General features: G+C 45.2%; 2 protein-coding genes across 3 annotated transcripts; both read left to right on the plus strand.

Annotated features, from left to right (window-relative positions):
• Nucleotides 1-1004: 1004 nt before the first annotated feature.
• ppan (peter pan homolog) lies at nt 1005-9525 on the plus strand. The gene is made up of 12 exons (XM_088933355.1): nt 1005-1151; nt 1715-1885; nt 2495-2596; nt 2696-2746; nt 3472-3642; nt 3968-4044; nt 4520-4627; nt 5510-5633; nt 6530-6608; nt 7145-7274; nt 7442-7611; nt 8145-9525. The coding sequence occupies exons 1-12, from the start codon at nt 1137-1139 to the stop codon at nt 8525-8527; spliced, it is 1581 nt and encodes a 526-aa protein (XP_088789481.1). The 5' UTR covers nt 1005-1136; the 3' UTR covers nt 8528-9525.
• Nucleotides 9526-12315: 2790 nt separating this feature from the next.
• On the plus strand, nt 12316-17434 carry p2ry11 (purinergic receptor P2Y11). Of its 2 annotated transcripts, none has more exons than XR_016094108.1 (2): nt 12316-12705; nt 15107-17434. XR_016094108.1 is itself a non-coding variant. In XM_088932266.1 (2 exons), the coding sequence occupies exon 2, from the start codon at nt 13299-13301 to the stop codon at nt 14190-14192; it is 894 nt and encodes a 297-aa protein (XP_088788392.1). In that variant the 5' UTR covers nt 12316-12705; nt 13243-13298; the 3' UTR covers nt 14193-14484. The 2 variants fall into 2 exon arrangements, 1 of the variants encoding a protein (XP_088788392.1); XM_088932266.1 differs by lacking the exon at nt 15107-17434 and adding an exon at nt 13243-14484.
• Nucleotides 17435-20573: the final 3139 nt, after the last annotated feature.

Raw genomic sequence — 20573 nt, forward strand, 5'->3', positions numbered from 1 at the left:
GCCAGACGTTGTCTTAATATCGCTTACTCGCATGCCTGGAACAAGGATTGCAGGAAAGGACACTAAGCAGGACCAGCAGGGAGTTGCTCCGAGAGCCAGCAGAGGCCTGAAAGGCCACAGAGGTGACCGGAGTAAACAGGAGCCAGGCACTGAGGGGTAAAGCAAAAGGGAAGAGTTATCAGACAGATGAGGGGCTGTTTGAACTTCCTTGTCAAACATATATACTGTATATATATCCACAGCTTAACAGTTGCCAGAGGTTTAGCCCACAGCGTCATAAGGCATGTTTTTTAACTTCTTTTTTACTGTTAGTTTAGGGTTAAGAGAAGGCACTGGAAGAATATCTAAACCAGCATTTAAAAAAATAGGTTATTTCAATCACTTCTATCCCCAGGTTTACCTCGCTAAGTAACTAAGTACATAGAAAAGGTTTAGCTCAGAAAATTGTTTTTCTGGTCAAACAAAATATCTACATCTTATCCAAAATCTGAAGTAACGAACCCGGATTCCTACACGCAAAAGCAATCACTAAGAGAAGACGGCCCAGGATGATTCCTTTGATAATATTTATGAGCTCCCCTCAGAAGCAAAATATACCTTCGAAAGTGAAGATTGCATTCGTCTTCTGCGCTCCAAACCTATCTAACCTAACGCAAATGAAGTGAAAGGAGACTAAAACCTTACATTAAGCGGAAATGGTCCGCACATACAATTAGAAATCATTGAATAGGGCTCCAATTTAAAAATGGCTTGTTATCTTCTCTTGATTTTATGATATGGCAGTAATGTTAAATGTTACTATGCAGACTTACATATATTTCCTTTTTATAAATATAGATTCTCTCAGTTTTCCTCTAACCTTTACACTTTCGTCACTATTCCGTCGACCTTCAAGGCAAACGAAAGGTAGGAACGTTTAAAACACGGAATCAGGATCTAAGATGTAACTAGTGCTTTGTGCCACACGGCGTGCCTTTTGTGTAGCACGGCGGAAGTTCAAAGCTTTCTCCCACCATGTGAGCGAGGGAAGTTGGACGGTGTGGCATGGTTTGAAATCGTCTACAGATTAGATTAGTTAATACTATTTCAGATATCACAAGTTTTTTATATTTATTAAAATAAAAGAATTGTAAGATATGGGAAAAGATAAGGTAAGTTTTTTCTACAATACGGTTTTATAAATATATTTTAAGTTTCATCGCCAAAATGACTCCATACCGTGGCACATTAGATGTATATATAAAATCAAATAAGATTAATCTTACACTATTATTGTAGGATCAATACATCAGGATTCGTTTGTTTGATCGAGAAACATGGGCACTTAAATTAACGTTTTAAATGATTTCTGTCTTGTAACATACGGTTTTGTATTTCATAATGTTCTACAATCTTCCACATAATCAAACCGGTTACTTTAGTACTCGATTTCATTTTTGGGGCTGTGTTCAAGTGAGATTAGCAGACATTTTATGTATTGTATGTCTCTTTTAGTCACTGAGATGCTGAAATCTCAGTTGCTAAAAACGCTCTGATGCATCTGAAGCCCACAGGACCTCTTGCAAATTTAAAACTCCGAGTTGTGAAATAACCCATCACTTGTGTCCACCATTTTAAATCTTTTTTTAAACGTTTCAGCATACATAAACTACTGTCGGGAGAGAACAGCGACGACCTTTAACGTAATGCTTTCCCTTTGTCTCTGTCTCTGAAGACTAAGAACCAGAAGAAGTCGCGACAGAAATCTCTGCAGCTAGCACAGGAGGATTATGGCTCCGTTCCCCACTCGTTCGTGTTCCACCGAGGGCAGATCGGCAAGAATATTCACCAGCTGGTGGAGGACATGCGGCGAGTCATGGAGCCCTACACCGCCGAGGCCCTCAAAGTAAGAGCAGGCTTTCACGTGTAACGTGGGTCTCCGGCCTGTTGCCGAAGGTGACGTCACTTCCTCGGAACAGACATGGCCGATGCTGCTCTCTGCAGCTGGAGGCCCGGCCCTTTGTGCAGTGAACCCCGGAGTGGAGAAGTTTCCTCGAACGAACAAGGAGAGAGCTGCTTGCACATTTGAAACCAAGTGCTTGTTTTCTTGCATATAATATTTAGAAGGGCCCTGGATGCAGATGATGAAAGCCTAAGTACTGGTTGAATTTCTGATGATGCTTCAAAGTAAACGCTCTGATGCAACCTAACTGGAGCCCCATGCAAGTGCAAGTTTTCGGAGTGCTCTGTGATGTTCGCTTTAAAAATGATTGTTGGGTAACTTTGTCCATAAAGAGGTCATTCGGACCATCTAGCTGGTTTGGTAGTTAATAATTGGTCCAGCAGTCTTATCTAAATGTTTCTCGAAGGGAGCCAACAACAACAACACCAGCTTTTTGAGAGCTTTACTGGCATGACTGGTGAATGAGTGTTCCTAATGTGACGTATATTATGTGAAGTTGGCGTGTGGGATCCAGCCCCCTGATGGTCATGTTGGCGCATGTCTTGAGTCTAGGTGCGGAAGAAGAACGTGCTGAAGGATTTCGTGGCTGTGGCAGGAACTCTAGGAGTCACCCACTTCCTGATCTTCAGCAAAACTCCGGCCACTGTGAACATGGTGAGTCCTTGTGCTCTGCACGTGCGATATCCATGTCAAGAAACAGGAAAGTGCCACAGAAAGTGGGTGATTAAAACTGGTCTCTCCATGTCTCTTCAGAGGCTTGCCCGTCTGCCCAAGGGACCGATGCTGTACTTCAGAGTCCTGAAGGTAAGCAATCTGGAACAGACCTGCATTGGTATATAAGGCTGGAGGACTGGTGCAAGGCCACCTGCAGTTTGTCACTCATTATCGGAATCACTTTTTTTTGCCAAGTCTGTTACTTGTACAAGGAATTTGATCTGTTGTCTTGGTGCAAAAACATAGATGGAAACGCTCAATAAGACATGCTCTTTACACAAAGAGCATGCACAGTTCTATACACACTGCATCCTGTATTCATGTGGTTAAGAAGGGTGAAGGCCATGGGGAAAGAAGCTGTTCAGAAACTTTGCGGTTCATTAATCATCTTAATTTGAGCCCCTGGTGGGTAAACTGAGAGAACGGAATTGTGCACAAGAGCGTCTTAAGAGCTGACCCTCTTGCACTTCATATGCTGCACAGAGATACTCAGAAAGCGAAAGGAGGATACAGACCTGCTGTCCAGTGCCATTAACTAATATGCTGGCTTCTTGACAGCTGTTGAAAATCTTGTGGCACTGGGAGCTATGATGACACATAGTAATTACTAAAAGCAGCAAAGCCATGTCAAATGGATTGACCAAAATGTTTGCAAGGTAATGTCGATGGCAGAGGGCTTTGACTGATGACTGTGCATGATCAGAGAAATAAATGCACTGTGGAGCAGTGCATGGGTCTTCTGCTTACAAGCCAATGGTCTTAACTTTGCTTGTGGTGTCTTGAAGGCTGTTCCTTTTGCTGCCCTCTCCCTCCAGTATTCCCTGGTCAAAGATGTGGTGTCCTCTCTGAAACGACACAGGATGCACGAGGAGCAGTTCACCCATCACCCTTTGCTAATCCTCAATAACTTTGGGCTGGAGGGCATGCAGGTCAAACTGATGGCTACCATGTTCCAGAACATGTTTCCTTCCATCAACGTGCATAAGGTGAGCTGTTTGTGTCATGAGGAATGGTCTATGGGGAAAAATCCAAATGAGAAATCTCGCTGTTCAGAGTCCTGGCTTGAAGTTGGATAGTTGTAAGCTTTGCTGTGCAGAAATAGCCAGTGCCACTTTTGTCCACTAGGTGTCAGCAGTGTCTTAAAGGTAATGGAAAAAAGTTTAAAAAATGGAAATGTGGTTGCTGTTTAATTGGGGGGTTTTTGCTCATGCATTGCAATGCTGCACTTCACTAAGTTATTAATTTGCATAACGCAGATTAATTTTTTGTATATTCAAACTTGCTATTTTTTTACTGCTGTTTCCTTTGCAGGTAAATCTAAACACCATAAAGAGGTGTGTCTTGATCAGCTATGATGCACAGACTCAGACGATAGAGTTCAGACACTAGTAAGTCTGTTTTCTTCTGCTAGCCTTGTCGGTACTTTTGAAGTCAAATTAATTTCGTGTTTTGGGGTGGCACTGGTTGCTTTATGCTGATTGCAGTGTTTTCTCATCAGCGTAAACACACTGATACATCGATACTGGTTGCAAAGGATGATGCTATCTTTATGCTGAGTGCACAGTGATTTCTCATCAAAGTAAACGCACTGATGCATCCAGTCCCAAAAGAAATCCTGGAGAGGTCACGGGGAGGGCTGAGAAGGCCAGCTTCATTTTACCCATACAGTCATGTGGAGCTAAAGCTGTGCCCTTTAACCTTGTTAAAGGTCAAAGGCCATGTGTGCCCAAGCATAGCATTCTTTAAACACAATTGTCTAGAAATGGTGTGACAAGATGTGTTCTTTCATTGCTTATGCTGCATTCTGGCTTTGCCGGATGAGTGGTGCAGTTCCTCACTCTCCTGTCCGTCTTCCCCCGGCAGCAGCCTGAAGGTTGTTCCTGTAGGGATGAGCAAGGGGGTGAAGAAACTGATGCAGGAGAAGTTCCCCAACATGAGCAAGTTTGAGGACGTCAGTGAGCTGCTCATGAAGTAAGAGGCTTCAGGATATCGCGGAATTTGTAAAAGGGAAGAAAAGTCAAGACATTTCAGGTGTAAATGTGCAGGAAGTGGTTAGTATTCTTAGAGTAGTGGCTACATTTACAGGTTTTTGTCTGTGCTTCAAATAGAGACAGGGTTTCTCAATCCAGACAGTCTTCTGTTTGTTTGTTTTCCCCCACTGAGCTGATGTGATTTCAAGTAATCTGGACGATTTAGTTAATTTACTGATTGGACAATGGTTCACTCTGATAACAATATCTGTAGCCGATTTTTAAATACACCCTTGCACGTTCACGGGTTACTTTAAAACAATTGAAAGTTCTGGTAATACGATTAGCTTTAATTAAGTACAAGAGAGTCCAGTGGGGATGTGCTAGACTTGTTCTTGGAACATGAATCAGTGGGTCAGTCCTGGCTTCTAACGATCAAGCAGCTTCATCCTCTTGGCTTTAAATTGATATTGTTTTTGTTCTGATTAGCCTTGCAGAGCTGAAAACCCAGCTCTTGTTTGCTTTTTAAAATGGTGTTTTGAGGGCCGGGCAGCAAAATGAGAGGAGGCCCTTGGTAGTTAGTAACCGATTGATCGCAGGATTTCATCCAGCCAGTTCTGAAAGAAGCCAGAGCATTAGCAAAGCTGAGTGGCTTGTCCACTTGTGTTGTGTGGCTTGCGTTGCTAAAGAGCTCTTAAAAGAACAGGGGGCCGGACACAGCTGATGAAACGTTTTCTTTGCTGACTGCACAGTGATGTCTTTTCAAAGTAAACGCACTGAATGTGTCCGGTCCGTCCGTATGTGTGCATGGAGAAACTACACCAGAAACTCTTTCACACTGGGCTGTAAGAAGAATCTTAACGGGGCGTGTTTCTCCCTGCAGGGCTGCCAATCTTTCCGAGAGCGAGGCGGAGCAGGACGGCGACCACAATATCACCGAACTGCCGCAGGTGTGCTCTGGGCGAGGAAACATGAAGGCTCAGCAGAGCGCCGTGAGGCTGACTGAGGTACGCACTTCACCCTGCTTAGCCCATCTGTTTTGCTGACAACATACTGCACTGAGGTCTTCGGGGTGAAGGCCTTGACAAGGAAGAAAGCTGCCACGTGGCAAAGTTGCGTTGGTGTTGCAGGATTGATTTTCTTTTTGACCCATGAAGTATAGGTGAGCTGTAAAAAGTGGCCACGCCGATTCTCTCTTCCTCAAATCCTGGACCCGGAGGAGAGGAAGCGGTGTGCAGATGATGAAAGCATTTCCCACTGACGTCGCGGTGATGTCTCGGAAGTAAACGCTTTCTGATGACGCCATGCTTTGTTGGCTGTTTTAGCTAATGTTACTAGGTTAAAGTTCGTTCCACACGGATGCAGGGTGCTGCAGATCAGGAGAAGTGGTGTTCGTGTGGCTCAGTCAATGAAGGCGGTTTTTCAGTGCACAGGTCCAGGCCTGAAGTCCAGATGTTCATAGTTGAGGTTAGGCCAGCAATGCCAGCTATTGGCGTGACCCCCAGAGTAATGGGGGCACAATTGACCGGAGTGTGGTTCAGACCAAGTGGACCCTTCTTGTCCAGAGTCACGCCAGCTTTCAGTGTGCTTGCGGCTGAATGATGTCAGGACCCGGGGGAATATCGGAGGGGAGTGACCACAGGCAGCTCCTCTTTCAGTAAGGCTTTAGGTATAGAACCAAGTTGATAAATGGTTTTTCAGTTTGTTTTAGGTGTAAAAATGGGCAAAACAAAATTCCTCATACAGATGAGATCTACAGTCCTGCAAATCGCTGTGCCAAAGGCACTTAAATGGGATGCCTTATAATAATCCTTTCTAGGATACATGCTTCTTGTCCCATGGAATTTCAAAGCCTTTCCTAAGTATGTAGGGAACTGCTTCACCCTTCTCTCTCTGTTCCCAGATTGGCCCCAGGATGACCCTGCAGCTGATAAAGATTGAAGAAGGGATGGGTGGAGGGAACGTGCTTTACCATACTGTCAGTAAGTTGGCATTTTTCTCCTTTAGTTTTTCTTTTCTGAGAGCACCGGGCGGAAAAGCCCAATGGCTGCTTCCCATTTGCCTGGTTGCTTAGGAATTAGGTGATCCTAAGTTATTTGCTCTGTAGATTTTTCTTTCTTTGTGAGCACTTTTTTTTTTTACTTTCCCTAAACACAATACCCCCTCCTCCCAAAAAAGGAACCGCTTTCCACCCCAGATCTCGAAGGGTGATCACATGTCTTCACCTTCTCGCTTTCTGGGAGGACATTGGACGTGCGTGATGAAAGTTGCTTTTCCTGACAGCGCTGTGATTGCTCTTTCAAAAGTAAACGCTTACTGATGCGTCCTGTGGCCTTTCAGAAACAAGGAATCTGCTTTGTGTGCTCCAGTTGACCAGTATGCCTGGTGACTGTGTTAGACCAGGTGCCTCATGCAGTCATTGCTGCTCATGAGGAGAGGGTGGTCACACAGTAAAGCTCTGGAATGTCAATGCAAGAGTCAAAACCCAGGGGCTGATTCGAAACCCTGTCCTCGCTAGTTGAGAAGTCGGAGGAGGAGCTGAAGGAGATCCTGGCTCGCAAGGAGAAGCAGCTGAAGCTGAAGGAGGAGAGGAAGAGGCAGCAGGAGCAGAACATCGCACTGAAGAAAGAGAAATACCAACAGAACAAGTGAGTCACCACTGTGCCCCTGTAACAGCCCAGAAAATAGATCACAGGTCGATGACTCTCTGTCTGTTACCTCTCTCGTGTCTCGGCATTGAAGTGCGCAATGCGTGTGTGAGGCTGGCTCATGCCAGGGTGGCTGTTGATTTTCCATTGCTGTCTGCTGATGACAGGAAGAGGAGCCTGGAGGGGATCAAGAGGAAGCAGAAGCAGGATAAAGGCGGGGACAATGACAGCGAAGCAGAGGATCCTGGAGTGCAGGACGACCAGGCTGCAGCTGCTGAGGAATCCGACGATGAGGCGGAGTATTACAGACAGGCTGTGGGGGAGGAGCCTGATGAAGGTAAGAGCCCTGCCCTGACCGTCCCCCATTAGTTTTAACAATGTAAAAAGAGCGAGACAAGACGAAGGGAGGTAAAATCAACTTTGCTTCTTTTGGGTGCCCTGTGATCTGCCCTTTACTTCAGGAATGGCGTATTTACAGCCTTTCTAGGCCTTCTTTCTGTAGGCTTTAGCTACAGTTTAAAGGCCGGCAAGCCCAGGTTCCATGTCCATCCAGAGCCTTCTGCGTCCTCAGGGCTTTCGAAGTTCGGCAGCACTACTGCTCTGTCACGCCTCTGCTGGTGGTCTAGGTGGCCGGGTACTGCAGTAGTAAACATACAGAGCTTGTCCCCTGGAGATTTTCAGTTGGGTTTGGCAGTCACTGATGGTAGCAGAGATAACAGATGATAAGACCTTGTTTTTCTTAGTACACAGTAAAGCAGGTTGCAGTGGGACAGTGGCATTCTGTAGTGTCTGTAGCGGAGGCACAAGCTGTCCGTGAAAATCTCGACTTACAACTCATCCTGCCCCCCTCCCCTCCTACCCCCCTACCAGACATGTTCCCAGGGGCCTCCAAGAGGAAGAGGGCTCCAGGAAACGCTCCAAGACCGTTCAAGAAGAGGAAGCTCTCCTCCGAGAGAGTGAGGAAGGCTGGCCGAGACTCGCCCAGGCAGGGCGCACCCAAACCGGGGAAGAAGAACCGGGGAGCCCCCAGTCCGGCAAGGGGGAGGGCCGACCGGAGACAGCCAGGAGACAGAGGAGCAGGGAATCGGCCTGCCAAGAGGGGGGAGCAAAAGCTCGGAGGGAGAAAGACAGGGGGAGGGAAGGGGTTCGGATTTAAGGGACAGAGGGGCAAACCTCAACCAGGTTTGAAGCGGAGAGCGATGGGTGGGGGGAGACAGGGCTTTAAGCAGAAAAGGGGAAAAGGTCGGCAGTGACCCTTTCCTTGGACACGACAGGCGTAAAACATTTCTGTCCTGCCCTCGGGGGCTCCATGTGTCTGTCCAGGCCAGCACTGTCCCTTTAGCACATACAGATGAATTTGGGGGGCGTTCCTGCAGCACAGAGAGACTGACACACTGCGCTTGCTGATGTTTGTGCCATGGTGTGTGTGTGCTTTGTGGGGTTTTTTTTTCCCCGGTTGGAAGCAGCATATCTTGGGATACGTTTTGCTTTCCCACAAAGCAAGACAACGCCGAGGAGTGGCGGGTGCACAGCAGCACCCGTGTGCAGCATAAAATAATTTGGCGTACAGAGCCAGAACCTGCTGCGGGTCAGATTTCAGGGGCAGTGAGATAGCACTTAATAGTGTGGCTGCTATCTGGTTAGTCCAGTTCTGGCTCCAGCACTACTGTCCCTCTTGGGTTTTGTCCTGGCTGAGCCTTTAACTTCATATTGGAAAACCTTATGAAGTGCTGGAAGACTATTGTGAAACTTGTTTACCCTACATAGATGCAAGGGCAGGAAATGGATGCAGCTCAGCAGGTAGTTTAAATAAGGACTGTTGGAAAAACAATAGAGGTCTGTTCCTGGAGGTCAGATCAACTGCACCTGTACCTGCTGGAATGAGCATGGGCTGCCTGTGTGAAAAGACTGTTTCATTAGGATGGAAGCCAGTTGATATTTTTGAAAGCAGTCAAATTTGACTAAGTGCCCAGACGAAGCGGAGTCTGAGCTTTCTGTCTGCGGGCAGAAGCGCTAGACCAATTCCTGTCGGGAGATTATATATAAATACACCATTTTGCTGCCACCTACAACTTTCACTTTACCAAAATGTACAAATCTTGTTCCTGTTTTGAAACTAGAAACGACCTCTCTCCGCCTTTTGTTTGTAAATGATGTACAGACTTGCAGGGTAAAACCTGAAAAGTTAATGGTGAGAATTGCATTTTGTTTGCAATTTTATTTCTTACAATAAAAACTTCTTTAAACAGTCTGTCCAGGGTGCTGTCTGGGTTGCTGGGGAAAAAAAGGCTGATGTCTGACAGAGAGTCCTTGATGAGAGCAAAGAGTTAATATTCCCAACCATGTTTGGCTGTGTGGTTAATCAAATGGGTAAGTAGGTTGATGGGTCAGTTGACACATGGGCCGTTACAGCTTTAATGCTGCATTAGCCTATGTCAGGTCATACAAGCCTTGAAATGTACTGCAAACGGCCTGGGCCTCTTGACTGGTATTAAGGGCTTTGTGCCCCTGCCGGGACAAACCTTTAGCGGGACGCTGGAGTCTAGATGCACTGCTGCATTGCTGTTCTTCAAAGGGCGAAAGAAGCGTCTCCCTGTTCCAAACCACCACCCTTAAAGGCCGAGAGGTCCGCTAGTTCTGGTTGTGGTGGTGAAGGCAGGTTGCCAGCGAGGCGTTCACGGTGTTTCTCTTCAAACCGAACGGAGATGGACGTCCTGGGCCGGTCGGTCAGGGAAAAGGGGGATTTGTAGGGGAGGAGTTGGGGAACAGTTGTCAGACCCTGCCCGTGGACGAAACGTACACTTCACTATGTGAATGGCTCCTGGGGGTTGAATAACTGGAAGTAGTTAAGAGTCTCGGGCAGAAACAGAAGCCGTTATTATTGTCGTTATTATTTTCTGAAAACCGCAGCTCTACGGCGTTTTATAGGCAGATCCTGTATTCAGTTTTATCTTCTTGCACTTTCCCTGGACGTAATGTTCTGTTAAGCTTATGCTTCTCCGTCTACCTTAATCTTACACCGTCACTTGTTCCATCGAAAACCGCGGCTTTAAAAAAAAAGCTCAAGAGACTTGCCTTGTGGTTGCTGGAAAAGCAAGTCGCTACTTGCTCAAACTGCAAAATAATTTTATCGCTTTTACCCTCTCCTCAGCCCAGGTGGGTTTCTCGAATTCTTAAGAGGGTGGGTTGGGACTTTCTGAATCTTTAACCCACATGTATTCTTAAATGCCTGCATACCATCTGTTGAAATGGTTACTGGTGCTGGAAAAGACGGACCTATCGTACTGCTTTTCAGCATATTCTTACTGTATGTTCTTTCTAGTTATAAGCAACTGACCCACTGCAGAATACAGCTACATACTGCAATTCGACTGTTTATTATACTGCATTTGTATAATCGCGTGGTTTCCTCGGTGTTTTCCTCCAGAAGTATTCTTCTAACACTCCTTAGGCCAAAAGATGTACCCCCCTTAAGTCGCCATTCCTAAAAGGGCATTCGTGCACATTTCGAGTTTTTAAGCAATGCATCGAAACGGTGCGTGCATTTCATTTCTCCTGGCTGCATTATTTCACCGTGCGTAAACCAGTAGAGGTGATGAAGTTGGTCAGCGGTGCCCGTTTGCACTGAGCTTTCTTCCACCGACAGGCCCGCAGTTCCAGACGTGTGTAACAAGTGTGCGCGGGAGGAAAGCAGCGCGACAGTCTAGTCGAGGACGGGCTGAACCTTTGTTGAGCTGCTAGGACGGGCCCGGTGAGGGGGGCTCGCCACTGCCAGAAACTAGGTGAGGTGAACCCTTTGGCACAACGACGCCTTTTTCAAAGCCGTGTAAAGCCTGCGGCTTAGCTCGTTGGTGGAGGGAGCTCTTCCCACGCTTTGCCTTCAAGCTAACGTTTCTCACCTCTTGCTGCCTGCGCGGCTGTCTGTGCCATCTTCACGACTTTAATCAGCGGTGCCAGAAAGACAGGAAACCCGGTTTAACGAGTGGCAGAACTTTTTAGAGCGGGGACGAAACAGTCAGGCAGAACGTTCAGGAAATGACTGAGAAAAACTCATAAACGGAAGACCATGAGTATGTCAGGGCAGATCATATGAACTTTCATTTTATCACTTTGCGGGTAGGAGTTCTTGGTAATTGAGTGCATTTTCACCGCACAGAAGTCTGCGAAATGTATTTGATTGAAGAGTTAAGGGGTCGGCCTGCCCTAGTTCTGGAGAGTCAGAGTGCGGTCTGTATGTTGGCATTGGGCTTAAAGTGTGTGAAGACGATGCCCATTGTTTACAGGTGTTTACCCGTGTTTGGACGGACACTGCTGTCAACTCCTGGAAAGAAAAAAAAAACTCAATTTTAAATAAATCGTATTAGTCGAAATCAACACACCACTCAGAAGTCAGTGACCATTTCTTTACATGCAGCTCAAGTAACCCTCATCATTCAGTGGTGTTATTCAACCACAGCTCCAGATAAGAACTGCGAAGGAGAAATGGTGACAAAATATCCACTGCTTTCGAGCTGTTGGGTCCTGGGTTCGATTTAGACCTGGGACAGCGTCTGTGTGGAGTCTGCATGTTCTCTGCGTCACAGTCGCCTACTGATCTGATTTCCTCTCACAGACCGATCTGTGTAGGTTAGTTGGTTTCTCTAAACTGACGCCGGTGTGCGTCTGTGCGTATCCTGCCTTGCACCTGGGTTCGCCCTTATCGATTCGCATTAATAACGGGGTTAGTATGAGTATAGGGCCTTCGAGGTTATTGAAAATACAAGACTAAAAATCAGTGGTGTGTGTCCTGGACTTGTGCTGCCCATTGTTTTCTGCTTTGGGCTTTTTTTTATCCATTCACTCTGCCGCAGTAATTAAGCAAGGCTGTCTTATCTGTAATCTTTGCTGTTTTTATCATGCCTCTTTTGCGCTTCGTTGATCCTTTTCAGACAGGGCTATGAAAGGCAGCAGCCGAGTGTGTGCTGTTATCTGCTGGGAGGGGCTGACTGGCTGTTTAGGGAGGGGAGTGTTAAATTACTTCACCAACCCTTCCTCTGCGAGAGTCCAACGCAGCTTCGGTGCGACAAACCTATTTTCTAGCCAGTTTTGAGTTGACCCTTCAAGTTGTTTTGCTGCTAAGGGTGCAACTTCTCTGCCAAGTGATATTTTAAACAGAACTTGACTTCACGCGAATGAGGAAGTTTCTTTTTCCTCAAGTGTGCTGTCCGTTTCGACAAAACCCGAGCAACGCTTTCACGTAAAATGTTTTTTGCAGCTCCTTAAGTGTTTTCAACTCCCGAGGGTTGCCGAGTTGAGAGACGCCCGTGATTAAGAATCCAGCTCACCGCGCGCGAGGAGCTCAGAGGTGGCTTCGAGTGGTTTTAACTCCGGTCAACATGTCTTATTTCGCGCTCTGACCTTTTCTCTGTGGCGAACAGTTTCTACATTAAAGGTAGGTATCACATTAATAATTTATCGGAATGAAAAAGTGAATGTAGGATCCATACGAGGTGTAAAATGTCGTTGGGGGCGTTACGCTTCAAATCGATCACTTCCAAAATTAGTTTTTTTTATTTGCTCCTCGTGCCTTTGAATACAACGCTTATGGGAAAGGTGAAAAACGGAATAATTTGATTTACAGTAAAAGATTAGCCCACGGCATGGCGGTTTCCACAATGCTTAAGGCTGAGACACATCTGTTTTCTTCGCTACTGTGGGTTGCGTCCTCCGCGGAGGTCAGGAGTCTTTTTGTGTATTTTTACCTTCCATTCACCCAACCTCCCCTCGTCATACAGCATCAAGGACGCTATGTGTATAGTGTTTTTTATTAGTTTCGTCTTTTTGTAAACGCAATTAAAAGATCTTACCGGCAAAGCGCCGCATTCCTTTAAGTACAGGGGACAAAATGAGAATGGAGTGAGGTTTGTGTGCATGCCCGGCCGGGATTTCCATTCAATCAAACTGTTGTTGTCGTGTGCGGTTCTTTCAGAGAAGGCACGCGCGGGTCGCGACCACCGGTCCCCCGCAAGAAAAGACGTCGGGAAGATGAGGAACAGCAGCGGGCCTGATAGCTTCCAGATTGCATTTTTGCCGCCGGTTTTCGGAATCGAGTTCTGTCTGGCGTTCCCGGGCAACGTGCTGGCGCTGTGGCTCCTGCTCACCAGAGAGCGGAGGAACTGGCACACGGGGGTCGTCTTCTCTTTCAACCTGGCGGTCAGCGACCTGCTGTATGTGCTGACCTTGCCGCTGCTGGTCATCTATTACCTCGGGGAGAAGGAGTGGATCTTCGGGGAGGCCACCTGCAAGATCGAGCGCTTCCTCTTCACCTGCAACCTTTACAGCAGCATCTTCTTCATCACCTGCATCAGCGTCAACCGCTACGTGGGCATCGTGCACCCGATGTTCACGCACAGCCACGTCCGGCCCAAACACGCCAAGCTAGTCAGCGTCGGCGTCTGGGCTCTGGTCACCGTCCTTTCTTGCCCTGTGCTGAAATATGCCGCCTTGACCAAAGGCGAGAGAAACAACACTGAGTGCGTCTCTTTCGACCACAAAGACAAGACCTATTTCGTTTACAGCGTCTTTTTGGCCACTGTTGGGTGTTTGGTGCCTTTCTTGGCGACTTTCGCTTCCTACTTCGCCATCCTCTGGGTGGTGTGGAAAAACCAGAACATCACGCCGCTGGAAAAGAGGAAAGTAGCCGCGATGATCGCTCTGGTTGTGGTGTTGTATGCGGTCTCCTTCATTCCTTACCATGTGCTCCGGAACGTGAACTTTTTCAATAGAGTCTTTGATACATACTCGTCGCGCAGGCTGTATCAGTCAATACAGGTGACGAAGGGGCTGGTGACTTTGAATATGTGCATCCACCCTCTCCTCTACATGACCGTGTTTGACAGCATCAGAACTATCTGCTGTGGAAGGACTTCAAAACAATAAAAGAAATCAAACCATACTGGTTGTAATCGGTATTGCATCGGTTCATGTGCAGAAAGGGTTTGGGAACAAATCGCTTTAACCGTGTTTGTTGTGCTGTATAATAGATTGTGTGGCATTGTGGAGTTGTGTTTCTCACTTGCCGGTACCGTTGTCAGGTGGTTGGGATCGAAACATTTTATGTTTGTGCTGGAAGACTCGCGGTTTATGCATTCTTACAATGCTCTGAAATAAAGCCGGTATTTTGAAATGAATTATTTTGTGAATTTCCTCCTGAAATTCTTTTTAAAACTTGCCAATTGGGTTACAAATACACATTTTTTTTAGTTAAATAACTAAAAATACTGTGTTAATAAAGCATGTAAACTCTGTCTTATTGTAACAAATCCTGTAGGGTTAGAATTATAACCCAGCCAGCTGCATAAATATACTACTATTATATGCAGTATATAAACACCATTTATAATCAGAATATATAATTAGGATAAATTTAGCTACTAGCAATTAAGATAGATGGGCCAAATGTTTTCCTCTCATTTATAACCTTTCTAAGGGATACAGATGCTATTAGAAACATCCTTTTTAGAATGCTTTGAAAAAGTATTCAGACCTTTGCACAGTTTTCACATTTTCTTTCTTTAACGTTTGCAGTTGTGACACTTTGTAGTAGCGACTGATATTTCTTGTATACAAAACCCACTCCACACACGCAAAGCAAAAAACAGGATGAAGGAAATAATTCAGATGAAAGACAAATGGAAAAGTGATTATATGTGTATTCAAATACTTTGTGTGGTGAGTCTAAATAAATTTAGGTGTGCAAAATTACCTTAACAAACCACACAATTGGTTGAATGGCCTCTGTGTGCAATTTTGTTTTTCAGCATGGAATAAACCTATTACTTGTTCCTTTGCAGCCCACGCATGCTGACGCAGCTCCCCACCTGAACTACTACAGCCTACACCTGCTGGGACCCACTAGGCCTTCCTCCAAATCTTTTTCTAGATCTCTTCGTCATACCTTCTCTTCCTCCCTGGGCCACTTGCCTGCTTCTCTCACCAAACCAGCATTCCGTCTCTTCACAGCTAGACTGATATATGATGACTTTCATGATGGAAACGCCTGGACTCAACCAGGCTCAAAGACCTGTAGCTGTAATTGCTGCCAAAGTTGTTTCACTCAAAGATTAAGTTCACGGGTCTGAATACGTATGCAACCAACACCCTTCCTTATTTTCTCTCCAGTTTTTGCTGATATTTACTCTAGCTTATGTTCTCAGTTTTGAACATTCAGGTTTGTACGTTTTGGAAAAATGTAATGGGTCAGAGTACCTTTTGACAGACGCTGTGCATGCATCTTAAAATGAGAAAGGGCAGTTTCGTGATGTACTCGAGGTTTAAATGATAAGCAATAATGATAAGCAATAATTGGTTGCACAACACTTCTAAGAAAAGTACACCTTCTGCTCTTTAAAAAGTATACCACTGTGCAATGAGTTGCTCAAAACAAGCAAACATACACCACACAGTAGGGTGGTGTGGTGGCTCTGTGGCTAAGGATCTGCCCCTGTGGCTGGAAGGTTGCTGGTTCAAATCCCATGGCTGGTAGAGGAATCCTACTCTGTTGGGCCCCTGAGCAAGGCCCTTAACCCCAGCTGCTCCAGGGGCGCTGTACAATGGCTGACCCTGTGCTCTGACCCCAGGCTTCTCTCCCTGTCTGTGTGTCTCATAGAGAGCAAGCTGGGGTATGTGAAAAGGCGAATTCCTAATGCAAGAAATTGTATAGGGTTAATAAAGTGATCTTAATTATGTAATCAGGCCCAGCTGGAATGGGCCGGTCAGCGTCAAGTCCTACAGGATTAGCATTTAATTAACATGAAATAAAAGATACACAAAAATTGTGTATGGGAAATAAAGTGTAACAGATAATCTTATCTTCCATGTGGTACAAGGAACGCCTTTCATTAGTATTTGATTAAATCATGAGTGTGACTAGCACTTGGTTCTGATCATGGCTGGAACATTTGATAAAACCAAAAAAAAGGCTGTTAATATGATTTCACAATCCAGCATTGTGAAGCTGATACTGTTCATTTTCTAACCACTTTGTCCATTTCAGAATTGCGGGGGAGCCACAACCTCTCCCAGCAAGCAAGGGCACACACAGACACAACCACACACCCACTCACAGGACCAGGGCCAGTTTTCTCAGAAGCCAATCAACCTGTCAGCATGTCTTTGTACTGTGGCAGGGAACCAGAACCAGAGCATCCACATGAACATGGGGAGACCACACAGACAGCACCCCAGGTCCAGAATTGAACCCAGGGCCCCAACACTGCCAGGCAGCAATACTAACCACTGCATCACCATACTGCCAATACTTTTGAATATGAATTGATTGATCTTAATGTGCGTGTGTACTGGAATCTGTTCTGTACTTGCCATATGTACCTGTAACATGGTTTATGGCACTCACCCCAGCAATATTTTGCATACAGAAATATTTCCGTTCCAGTCTGCTTCGGACCTCCTCCACCGCCGTCCACAAAGTGCGCTGACAAATACCTGGGTGTAGTTTTGCTCCAGGATAACAGGACTGTCTCCATCAGTTTTTCTGCTTCCAATGGTTTTTCTGCTAAAATGGACACAAATACCAGCATTACAAGTGTCAAAACCCACGGTTTTCTAACGAAATTGATCTGATTGACATTTTAATGTTTTTGTATGTACCGTCTACCACCGGGGTAAAGTTAGCTTGAAGTTCGAAAACGATTTTGGCACGCCTGCAGCGTTTACACGAAACCTCTTAGAGTTGCGAGAATACTTCCTTTGTGTATAAAATACATTGTGAATGCTTTCTCAGCCTTTACTTTTTCGTTTTTATGACATTTTTTGACCAAGCACGAATATTCTTTTGTCCATATCTTCGCAATGGAAGCACAGAACGCCTTCAAACCAAATGCATTTTAAAGACCACGACTTGTGGATATGTCCACAGCCTTTACATCAAACTATCAGTGAGCTAATTATCTTTTTTAAAACCTCCGGTTTTTCATCGATGCGTAATTACGCACTAACTGGAACCCGGGGGACCGCTGTGTGCGCACGTTCACAACGCGAGAAATACTGTTCAATACGGCTTCGTGAGAAAAACCCGTATATGACCTTAGGAAGCAGAACAGCGCAGTCTCCAATTACCCAGACTGTAAGCACGGGAATAAAGCTTTGTTTGATTTCTGAAACCCTTCCTTTACGTCCTGTTTTCATTCAGGAAAGGGTCAACTATATTGACAATACTACTGACAGCAGGAAGATTAAAATATTCTTTACTCAGCAGATTATTAAAAACAGCTCCCATGATGTTCAAACCGACTTTTTACACAGAACACTGACACAGCTTTGTGTTCTGAATCTCTTTTTCTCGTGCTTTTATTTAATGTGGCACAATGCACTGGGATAGGGGTATTCTGTTCACAAACCAATAGCATTTAAACCACAGCACCCACAATGCTGCAAGTAAGTGTTTTGCACACTAAGCAGGTCCTCTGACTTTTCCCAGCTTTGTTTTGGGTTGTGGAACCTTTATTTTTTTATGATTTTCTGAAGATAACACTACAGGTAACACACTGAGATAGGTGGGTCGTCTTCATGACTCAATAGCATTTCAAGTACAACTGCCACACTGCTGAAACCAAGTGTTTTACACACCAGACCGCCTTCTCAGTGGAGGAGCCGCACTTAATGCCCCCGACGTCCAGCTTTTGGGTCTGGACTGGAGCACCTTTTTTGTGTGTGGAGTTTGCATGTCCTCCACGTGGGGTTTCAAATCCACGCTGGCGACGCCTCCGACTTACTGGCTCTGGGATGACGTCAGCTTTCAGAAATCACACAATTTCAAACATTTTCAGAAATGGTTGGATTTTCAATTGGCAGGCAAGGGGCCCAGTCAGTTTTCTGATGATTGGATCTGCTTCTTAATAATCATCATCATCATCATCATCCACTCAAAGAGCTTTACAGGTAATGGGGACTCCCTTCCACCACCACCAATGTGTAGCCCTATCTGGATGATGAATATTTGCGTTGAACTGTTGCGTGAATGTAATCAATCATCAATCAAAAATGAGGATTTTTTTATACAGCACAATTTTGTTGAAGAATACCCTTGAACACAAGAAATCGTAATGACAGGTTTCCCGTTAAAACATACAAGCCGTCCTACATGCAAATAGTTGTCGTGTGGTTGACAGTTGGTTTGATCACACAAAAGACTGAATTCTCACCCATCCTGATCAGCGTTGGTCGTCCTGGGTCATTTGCAACGCGCTGAAAGCAGCGCGCTAACTGGGGTCTAGCCCGTGGTTAGCGCGCAGCTCCGTGCTAAACTACTAATTTAAAACCAATTGCAATGAACGTTGCCGCTGAAATTAGTCCACAGCCCCGTGCTAAACCTGTTCTTAATTGCAATGAACCCAAAGTAACAGCTGCTGCCCTTTAGATGTTACTCAAGCAGGAAACTGTAATGAAGGTTATAGAGCGGAACCGAAGCGGTGGTGCTTTGTACGCTGGTATAGTACAAATAACAAAAGAGAGAAGGATTAAAAGGTTAAATTAACGTGATCTCTGAAGCTAGCCTAGGAACTGCAGCAAAAACCGCATACAAGACAAACGAGGTCTGAATTCACAAAGCAGGTGTCGCTTGGAAAGATGCATCGGTGTGTGCGTGGGAGGTCGAAAGGCTGGGGGATTTTTTTTTAAATATGCAAAATGTGTTGCAGTCTTGCGAGAAGGACATAAAGAAACTCGTTTTGCTGAAATGTCGAATCTGTGGTCCACCCGGCTATTTTCGTTAAATCGTGCGCTATCAAGTGACTAAATGATGGCTTTGCGGATTTGCACTCTGTCAGATATGAGGCGGATACAGAGAGACGGACTTGTCAAACAGACTCGATCAGATATACCTCCACGTGCACTTTTATTTTAACTGCAAGTTTTATATGGGTAAAGGAGAAACCAACATTCAAAACGATGGTCCAACGGTATTAATAACAATTAATAATTGCTTACACTTACATAGCGCTTTTCTGGACACTCCACTCAAATAAAAGTATACTAATACTCAAGTATTAAAAATCATGCCTAATTTCGCAGATCCTAACTATCCCTAGTGCAATTAGTTCATCTAAATCAGTCTTAAGAGGTCAAACGAACCTTTGGATTTAGCACTCGGCGGACTAGTTAACACGGCGCTATCTGGAGATCATCTCCAGCTCTGAGCCCAGCTGGAGAGCAGCTGAACTTCTTGTTGTTCTAATTAGCACGACTGCAGGGGACTCCGAATCAGAACATTTCAACTAATCTGATCAGCAAGTTAATATGAAGGCCACGATTACTACTTTTTTTTTGTCTCGTGTTAGTAAATATAACTGAATGTCCCTGGAAATGTAATGTTATTACAATTTAAGAACGGCTTTTATACCAGATAAGGGTACGTAATTACTAACGTGGTACTCAATTGTAATTAATCACAAAATGAGAACAGCAGCAGCGGGCTTGTGTTTGAGCCCGTACCGTACTATAACCACTTTCATTTCCATTGATAAATGATTCACACGGAAGTCAACACGTCGCTGTTTTGGTTTCGTGTGTAAGTTACATTCGTGTCCGCAATAGTATAAATATAAGTGTGGTGTCACTCAGGGGCTAAGTTTGTTGCACTTCATCTAAGAGTTTTTTTTTAATGCATGTTTAACGGTCTTCACCGTTTGAGATGGTGAATTAGAATGTTAAGTTATTTAAGTTGAGCGCTGACCGACAAAAACAGGTAGTGCGTATTCCTTACAGCCGAGTTAGCAAATCGTTACAACAAGCAACAGCTAATGTCCAAAAGCTTTAGCAATTTTATTTCTCAAATATAATCACTGTTAATATACAGCAAGGTGCCGGCACACTGGAGTGAACTTCACCTGTAAGTAAAAAGTAAAGTACATTCGCAGCTCTAACCAGGTGAACTTGGGAGACTTCGGGAACAGATCTTTTCAGGCTATTGCAGTTTCCTGCCGTTCCTCTGACCTTGTGAACCTTTGTCATTTTAAACACAGCGTCTTGCTGGCCTCTCCTGTGACCGGTGTACCAGTCCACTGAAAGCCAGCACTGTCGCTGGGGCGTGTGCAGTCCTACACGATCTTGGTCTCGACTGGACGAGCCCCCTTTTCGTCTCCAAGACTTTCCGCACATTCCGGTTTCACCACCGTTTCTATTGGACCACAACCACAGATAAGAGAAGGGACGCTGTTCCGAAGAAGTGTCTTAAATAATCACCTTTAAAAATATGACGGACGATGAGAGTTTTTTTTCTTTAATGCACCCTTGGATTTGCCT

The sequence above is a fragment of the Atractosteus spatula genome, chromosome 14, assembly GCF_055471065.1.
Source record: "Atractosteus spatula isolate fAtrSpa1 chromosome 14, fAtrSpa1.hap1, whole genome shotgun sequence".
NCBI classification, from domain to species: domain Eukaryota; kingdom Metazoa; phylum Chordata; class Actinopteri; order Semionotiformes; family Lepisosteidae; genus Atractosteus; species Atractosteus spatula.